Source organism: Poecilia latipinna, unplaced genomic scaffold, assembly GCF_001443285.1.
Source record: "Poecilia latipinna isolate Pla-1442-1.1 unplaced genomic scaffold, P_latipinna-1.0 Scaffold1053, whole genome shotgun sequence".
Classification (NCBI taxonomy): Eukaryota; Metazoa; Chordata; class Actinopteri; order Cyprinodontiformes; family Poeciliidae; genus Poecilia; species Poecilia latipinna.
In genome coordinates, this window is record NW_015113669.1 from 53,228 (window position 1) to 62,904 (window position 9,677).

General features: G+C 37.3%; 1 protein-coding gene across 1 annotated transcript in view; it reads right to left on the reverse strand.

Annotated features, from left to right (window-relative positions):
• Positions 1-4,250: 4,250 nt before the first annotated feature.
• LOC106959186 (cytosolic carboxypeptidase 6-like) overlaps positions 4,251-9,677 on the reverse strand; it is a 23,941-nt gene continuing 18,514 nt past the window's right edge. The window contains exon 3 of the mRNA XM_015051573.1: positions 4,251-4,407. Within this exon, the coding sequence (XP_014907059.1) occupies positions 4,268-4,407 (140 nt within the window). The 3' untranslated portion in view covers positions 4,251-4,267. The remainder of the gene's footprint in view (positions 4,408-9,677) is intronic.

The window sequence follows — 9,677 nt, forward strand, 5'->3', positions numbered from 1 at the left end:
AAGTAACACTGACTGATTGATATCTCCAACGGGGGGAGCTATAATGCTTTCATGACAGTTGTAACATTCTTTGGAATGATCAACTCATACATTTAGGAGAGCGTTGTCAAAAAAAGGTGAAGCCCAGATGACTCTTTGAGAGTTCTACATAACACATGGCCTATTCTTCTTTGGTTCATTCTTTTCTCCTACTATGGAGGGTAGCTGCCTTACACTGTGCCTTCTCTGAGCAAGTCAGGCTTACAAATCACCCCTGCAGCAGTTTGAGGAGTTGAAGGCGCACGGTGCAAGGTTTTACTGCTTGTCTTCTATGAATGGCTCCCCGAAGGCTCCTATGATAATAGCTCATAGCCGTGCCCTTCACAGACTCTGACATCAAGCACACCCCTAAAGCAAAATGGAAAGGAATGTCAACTTACTTAGAGGGGTATTACGTCTATTCACAAACTGGTTTCTGATTATAGCATGGGCCAGGCAAAGCAGGACTGAAACAGTGGTTCCAGGAAGTCAGATCAACATTCTTTTAGTATTAGTACTGGATGCATTTTTTTTTTACACAGATCCCATTTTAAGAGCATTGTTCAATTTGTTCTAAACTAAAATAGATATTTCTTTAAATGACTATATCAATACAACATTGAAAGATGAGAACAAAGTCAGCAGTGATATCTTATATCCAGATCAATCCTTGAACTGGTCTTACTTACATTAAGAATGTCTCTAAAAAGAAATCACACACATACACTACTTGCGTTTGAACAGGAAAATATTCTAGACTTTCTTTACAGAAAGAAAGTATTTAGATAAGGCTTGACTATGTCTGAAAATAATTTAATGTCAGTATTAAGTATTGCGCATTAATTGTAATAACTGTTTATTAGATAACCAGACCATACCAAGATGATAGACTCTAGACTCCAATAAATACGTCTGATCTTCTCACTCAACACCATAAGAAGATGTTATGTCAGTCTTAGTTTTAACCCCTTTACTGTCGCCCCCAAAACATTTCCATGTCATTCATGGGTTCTGTGAGGACACCGGTGTCCTCATGACAGTCAGGTTCAAACAAAATGGACCATGGAGTTATTTTAAACTTTACTGAGCACCTTATATCAATAATTAGCATTACTAACAGCAGTCTCCATAGCTATTCACTTACTGATGCAGATAAAGAATGTCAACTTAAGTCCTGTTCCTTTTAAAGGTGTCTTATTCTCAAGCTTCATCTTGACAATATGTCTGAATGCTTAGGAGACAATTTAATAGTTTGATTTAAGTATTTTGGACCAGGCAGATATCTAAAGGTTGCAGGTGACGGTCCGACGAGGACAAAAGATGTCAGACAAACCTTTCTAAACCCAGAATGTTTCATAACAGCTATTTGTCATGCTGGGGTACAAATATCTCTCTGAGTGACACATGTATGTCTGTAAGGTCTATTTTTGCATAACAGTGACTTACGTGTAGGCATGCCCAAGAGTCAAGTGGTCAGTCTGTCTCAGTCAACGGAACAAACTTAACCAGAATTAGTCTTAGCTTTTTGAGGTAAGTGAGCGGTTCGATAAACACAAAAAAGAAGGATGTAGAGAAAAAAAGACATCTATCCATCCAGCCACCCATCATAACCGGTGCTACAGTGAAGCCAATTTTCACAAAGCTGCTAAGCTGATTGAGGCAGACCAAATCTGTTTCACCAGCTTACATTCCTTCAAAATGGCCATCTCACTTCCAATATCACGGGCTTTTACTGTTCCCCATTCCCTTGGCTCAGGCTGAGAGTTAGCAAGGCTTAGCTGGATGAAACACTCCAACAGCCCAGTTCTTCCCTGGAACTCACTGATATCTTTATAGCACAGCCTTTTGCTTATACAGTAGCTACACTTGGTTGGATTATTTATTCATGCTATCACTTTTGGACTGTTTAATTTTCTGCATTTTTGTTTCATATGTTCGTTTCTGGCTTACACTAAAGGAGATTCGTGTGAATTCTAGTTATTTTAGGGAAACTGAAAAATCTAATCACAGTGCCTATAGACGTTTTGTAAACGCACTTTGGAACAATTGCAAAGCCAGCACTTACCAACAACACCTTCTACAGGTGTAGAGTAATATCACAGAAGACCTTTTAAAGAAAGGAGATTGGGCAGATAAAAAAACAGCTTCAAATAAAAACGCTTGTTAAAAGTCCTGTAGGGACAACATTAGACCACAACAGCAGTAGTTGCTGCTGCCACATATGTTTGTGTCGTTTGTTTGCTTCCATTTGTTTTCATATGTGTACATAATGTATTAAAAAAAAAAAATCCAATATTTGTTATTCCTCAGTCTTATTAGCCTCTGTTTTTCACCAACACTTTTTCTGTCATTTTGCCTTTACAGCAAATATCCTGTTGGTCAGCCTGATGGTACTGGTCTATCTGGCCTGGGATCGATTCGGCTCTGAGCTGAGGCCTCCCATTCATCTCCGTGCCATAAAATGTGATTAGTGCTGACTACAGCACTGCGGGGAGATGGGCTGATAGGCCTGATAGCCTCAGATAGGCAGGGCTGGACACTCAACAGAACAGCAGCAGCAACAAAACACTGAATTTTCCTCAACCGTTCACTTTCATTTATCCTTTTTCCTTTTCATCTGTCACTTTTATTTTTCTCTCGTTTTAGTAAATCTAGCTTTTGCTCCATTTTGATTATTTCACATCTCTTAGTGTATATGACCAATTTGAGTCTGTTTATTGTTTTCTTTTCTTTTCTGCTGTTTTAAGACTTACAAGATGTTACCCTTGGTTAAATACCAACACTGTCAGCCTGCTTGTACTGCAACAAAAATATTCAAGTATTGGAAGCCACACAGTGTATCTCTGAGGCATGTGACTGCCTCTGTCAGCCAATCGCATGCTCTGAGTTTGCCAGTGGCTGACTCAGGTTCAGAAACTGTGACAAGAAGTGAGGCAGAAAACAGACGACTACTTCACTTCTGAGGAGAAACAAGTGGTGTTATGAAAACAGATTTTAAATCCAGTGAGATGTGGCAAAGGACATTCAGAAAATATTTTGACAGCGCGTGCTGCACATATGGTCAGTGAAAGTATAACACTGCACGAAACAATTTTCCATTCTTCTAAAAAGACACATAGTGTTATGTTGCTGAACAACATTATACTAGTGGAAGGACAAAATCTGGTATGACAAAAGAAATGTGCTACATCTGACCAAAGTAATACCAGTAGATAGAAATAGTATTAACTAATATTTCTATCAATAACAGTTTGTTCATGAGATGACCTTTACTTTAGAGCAAGTTTTTTTCTTGCAATATTCTACAACCCCAATTTTCTACAAACTACAAATAAAAAAAAGAATATTTTTGTACTTTCTGAGTAGTGTATGAGAAAAAAATGATTCAATGAGATACAGTGTGTTTAGGGAACAAAGTTCCTTTAAATCAACACAAAAAAATGCATTTGCTTAAAGTTGCCTTTGAATATCAATATCATTAATTCTAATCTGGATTGTAAATTATTATTTTTCTTGATTGTCCCATTGCAATATAAAAGTCTTTGTTTATAAATACGTACTTATTGGGTTTTAAGATCGTTTTTTTATCATGCAAAGCACTTTGAATTAGAGCTATATATCTTATCTAAGTTCAAACCAAGCAATACTGTCTGGTCTAAAAGTGGTCCATGCTTAGACTGAAAAACTACTAATTTATAATGATCACAGAAAAAACCTCTATTTCAGAAACCCTAAATCCAAACTCAAAGACAACATTCATTTGATTTAGAATCATAAACTAATTACATGCTCTTTTTCATTTGGGATTTTCAGGTATCATCAAAGCACAGATACTCTGTTCTATTTATGGAAAAATATATAATGGATAATTGTAAATCTGACAAGACATTGAAAATAATATACACCATGTTCTAAATTTAAAAAAAAGTTTTCAAAAGTAACGATACCAGCTTGTTAACTATTTGTTTTTAGTACTCTGTGTTGGCAAGTACCTAAACTGAAGTACTCTGCCTGGGGAAAAAAATGTTTCTCATTTAGAAATATAGTACTTTATCTGAAATTCTACTATATGTGTTGAACTTACTATTTGTGCAAATCTGGTTATTTTTTTAAGTGTGCAGATATAATTAAAATGCACATATTTTCTTAAATCCTAATACTTGCCACAGCATGTGTTTCACCTCAAAGAAGTGAAAGGAAACAAAGCAATTGAAAAATCCCAGTGAACACTGGCAAAAAACAAAAAAGATCAGATGATCCTGACCTGCGTCTCCCGGACGTTTTCCACAGTGAAGTTGAACCAGACTCTGAAGCGAGGGTTGCAGGTGTCAGGTCGAATGAAGAGGTCAAACTCAAAATCACCGATGTAGTCTACACGGCCCAGATTCCCTACAATAACAAGTGGTTTACATTAATCACATTGTTGACGGACACAAGTGTTTTTTTTTTTCTTAATTTCATTTGTTTACTGATTACATGCATGCATCTGCTTGATGTGTGTATTCTCTCTTCACATTGTTGAATATTAATCAAACTGAATGAAAAATAAATGCAATTCAATCTGTCATTGTTATCATTTTAAAATTTGATGGGTAAATATAGATAATGACAGAATTTGTTGACCCTGTCAGTCAAAATGACGGACAAGGGCAAAGTGAGGCGAAATCTCAGTTTATTGAGATCACACTAATGGGCAGACCCAGTGCAAAAAAAATCAAACATAGAAAAAAGGAACAAAAACCAAGTCCAACTTATCAGCAGCTGCAGTATAAAATCATTAACAGTGAATAAAGTTAGGCAGTTGGTCAGATATTGGGAAAGAAGCAGCGGATGAAGGTCAGCACAACACTTGATGAATTCCACACAATAAATCCAGAGGTGGTCCCCTTTGCATCATGTATGTTATCTGCAAATGTTGCACTGAGCTGACTGGGCAGCTGTTTTATTAAAGTGAAGCCCACTTTGCCCATGGCTGTGCACAGACTTGCTATTGATTCTGATTCAGCAGCTTCTTCAATTGGCATACTGGGAATCAAAATTTAAAATATTCCGGGAGATTCCAAATGTTAATCCTGGTTTCAACTGGTTTTTGATTCACGTACTCACACTTTGATTCTTCTGTAGAGACATGTATGAATGAATAAACATGTTCCTGTGTAAGCAGGCACACAAGGATGTACCTAGAATTTACTATCACACCTTTTTAAAACCCAACAAAAGAGCAGTCCAATTTTTCATCTTAATGTTTAACTAAAGTTCTTGGTTTAAATCAAGCAGATGCTCAAGAGTAAGCATTGCCAGCACACTAGCACACTAAGCGGGCCACAAGGCCCAGTGCTCCTTGACCAACTGTACATCTGGGTGCTGTTGACCACCTGGTGACGGGTTGCAGCACAACAGCAGAACCTGTGCAAGGATATACAAGTGATTACAAACAGATGGTCTAACTACCACGCAGCCAAAAGGGATTCCTCTTCTTCTCCCACAAGTGAGTTTGCAGGACTAGAAACCTTAAAACACTGCTCTGCTACAGTAAAAATATCCAATGGAAAGGCATCATGAAATTTAAACTAAAAATCTATTTTATGATGATTTACAACACTATATACAACATTCACTATCTCAGAATCAAGCTACTACTGTAGCTGCATTGTGTCAAGAATGTACGCATAAAATAAGTTCCTGAAACCGACACTGACAAATACAAACTAGAAAGTGTGTTTGTCCTTGTTTTCTTTCAACTAATTAATATAAATTATTAATTACAGAAAAATGGATGGATATCGCTGATTTAACAAGCACAACCCAACAATGTGTGATTTGAGTGAGATCTTGGGTTTTAGGAGGTGAAATCTACAATTAAACATTACAATTAAACACTAACAAATAAATCATTTTACTTTGTGGCAGTGTGGCTGAAAGCCAGAGCCATCAGTGAATTACTTTTCTGTGAAAGGATGTACATGGTCTGTAGCCAACCTTTACACAGGTCAAACTAGCATCCAGATGGCAGAACCAAAGGTTTCCAAGCAGAGCAATGCCCAAACTATCACACTATCTCCAGTGACTGCTCTGCAGCAATGTAGCTCTATGCACAACAAACTGGAACAATTTAAATTCTGATATTTTTTTTGGAACCAGCATTAACTTCAACAATTGCATTTATAGTAGCTCATCTAGATTAGACCACAAGGGCCAGCCTTCATTGCCCACAGCACGACCTAGACATGTCCATGCACTAGCCTGTCACTAATTCACCACTGCTCCTACCTCAAACAACCTTTCATAAATCCTAGCCACTGTAGGACCAGGAACACCCCCATGAGCTGAAGCTTTGGACATCCTCTGGCCCAGTGGCAAAGCATCACAAATTCCCCCTCTTCAAATTCTTAAGCCTGTCCCTCTTTCCTTTGTCACATTTTTACAAAATGTTCATTTCCTGCCTGATATATCTGACCACCCACAGGTAATATGAAGAGAAAAACAGTGTTATTCACATTATCTGAACCAGTCATAATTCTATATCCGATGTGCATACACGGTATATACCAATGCTGCACTGAGTGTTCTTCAGTTTAACGCTAAATCTTTCACCCACCCTTCCTACGAGTTTCTGATTGATAAGCCAAAGTAACCTAGTGTGTTCTTGATGGTGACAGCTATATACATAGGACATGGAGGAAGGAGACTACTGGTTGCTTCTGCTTGTTAATACAGAACCTTGGATAGCATCAGACAGTAGCCATGGGCGACTGGGTTATTGAGCCTGATGCTGGAAGGCCTGACGTGAAAGATGGCCACAGCCTCAAGGTTAGAATTACATGTTCAGCCCGCAGAGCAGCAGGGATATGACACGCCATTGATCCCCGTTTTAATTTTATGGTGGCTACCTCCAGATCCAAGCAGTTTAGTGGGCTGGTAGGCTGACCCTTTTAATCAATCCCATATCATTTAGTATTTAACTAACATTAACGGCTAGCTAATCTTTTTGAAACGGTCATGCAAGACTCTAAAGACAAACTATATGAAGCTAGGATTTTTCATTTTGAATCTGTGGAGGCCCTAAGAGACAGTCACAGTAAATCAGATTTGTCAAGAAATATCTTAGTCGTTTGTTTACAACACAGACAAATTGTGTTAAGTGAGGCTAATGAACAACACACTAGGAGAGCTAAGAGCTAAGATTTTTTTTTTTTTAATGTTTGAGATTTTTTTGCATAATTCCTCTGGAGTATCATTCCTGTAAATATTCTTCTTCGTTGCTGTCTTAGCAGGTTATGCTGAATATCAATCTTTGCCCTTGAGGTAAAACTACTACAACATTTAGACATTAACAAATTGGTTTTCAATGAACAGCTTAGACCTGCTGCCGCAGCCCAACGCGGCACAATTGCTGGTTCTAAACAAGATTTTACACTTGACAAGGTCTCCTTGAGGAAAACCCTGAAAAGAAACCCTCTGTGTTCCTCTGATTATCCCTTCCTCCATTCCCTCCCACACCCATGAAAATCATTAAAGAAACAGAAAGGAGGGAAGGAAAAATACTATTGTATTTGCTGCAGTTTGAGATGTTTGTATCAGCAACACAGAATGCAACAATTAGTTAAAAAGTAAATGGCTTTTAATTCATGCTTTAAGCTCCTAAAGAATGAATGTGCAGGTCGGTGTGTGTATTTTTTCACATCATTGTGGACTACAAAAACAAAAAGGATGTCAGCTTATGGAACCTCCTTTCAATTCATGAGAAAAATTGCTCCTCCCTTGTGGTTCTCATCACTAAAGATTAGATGTGTCCAAATTCCTCTTGTGTTGCAAAGATAAACCTCAGAAAGATGGCAATCATGCTCTGAAATGAAAATGTAAGCATCTTCTTTGTTTAATATTCTTTTACTAGCTTCAACAACCTTGGTAATGTGTAGTTTGTTAGTCTGAGATATATTGTATGTGGATATAAAGTAGATTTTATGAAATATCAAGTCCTTTCATGTCCTTGAAGTATCTGACTCCCTTCTGTCACAGTAGATCTTGAGATACTGGGACTAAGAGTGGAATTGACAAAAAATTACATACTGAATTTCATGAAAAAATTTCCTATTTTATAACACATAAAATCAATCTCTTTTGACAATGAACTAAGGACCAAATGACACTGAAAATATAGGACAGAGGTCCGTTTACAAATTAGGATTCATATTAGGTTGTAAGATGAGAAGCAGAATTAGGGTATGATTAGGTTTTATGTACCTGTTAGGGGTTAGACATTCATTTGTGACGGTTAATGTTAGGGTAAGGCCAAGATATACACATAGGGTTCCCACGGGTAATTAGAGACAGACGTGCTTGTTTGTGTGTGCATGTGCATATGTGTGACTGTGTGTGTGTGTGTGTGTGTGTGTGTGTGTGTGTGTGTGTAAGAGTGCAGGATGAGAGCGATGAAGAGGGCGCAAAAGAACTTGGCTAATATAATCCCATTATAGAGGTACAAGAGGGAGCAGTCATAGTGTTCAGTCAACACAATGGGCCAACCTGCAGCCTGTAGCTATCCACTGGATGGATAGTTTCTGCCATGCAGATGGATCATTGCACTGCAAGTGCAAGTCTGCCTGCCACGGACCAGAGGAGGAACTCACTCATGTGGCCAGCCATTAAAACAGTAATAGCCAGTTGTTTCACACTGAGACAGACTTTGAGGTTACAGTGCTTTCTACTCTGCAGACATGTGGCCTGTCATATCCTGAGCATTGCAAGGTTTTGAATCACACAGATGTATAATCATGTTCTCAATAATCCCGAAAACAATGAATGCATTTTCCATGAATTAATATACATTTTTTTTAAATAACACAAATTTGCCATCTGGGAATGCACATGCAATTAAAGATGGGTAAGTACAATACTCCATATAATTAGGAGATAAAAAGTAATGTATGATGGGGCAGTTAACTTTATTGTTAGCTGTATTATCTGCAAAGAAATTAAATGTCTTTTAAATTTCACTATCCAAATGAGCATTTGAATAGTGTATTGTCCACTATCCAAGTGCTCATTTAGATAGTGGACAAGACAACAAAGGTATTTATAGTGGTGTGTCACTAGATTTCTCATTGTTTCAGAAAATGAAAACTAAGTTGTTCATCTGAGATGCAAAATAAAAGCACGATAATGTTAATATGTTGTTAGACATTCATTCATTTCTGAAAAATGTGCCCAAAGTAAAACGGCACAATTTTAACAATCCAAGTAACATTAAGCAATAAAAAAACAAGTGATGAAAATTAGCTAAGCTCCATATACAAAAGACCCTAAGTAAGGGACAATTGTTATTAAAATAAACAGTAAATAAGACTTTTTAAAAACTTTGCAAGCTACTTAAAATCAATAACAAACAATGTTATTGATTTGGATAATAAATTTAAAAGCAACAAAATTTGATGTGTTTTAGAATTTCACTAAGCAAGACATTAAATATGCAGCGATAAAGATTAAAACATTGAGTTGGATAAACAGGTGTAAAATACCAACAGCTGGAAAAAAAACACAAGATTATTGTTACCTAGGTCAACTTAAGCAGCTGTCCTAAAAAGATCCAGCTGAGGTGATGAGTAGATTAGATCCCCTAAACAACCCATTTTTACTTTATTTTTTGGAGGTTGAGAAAT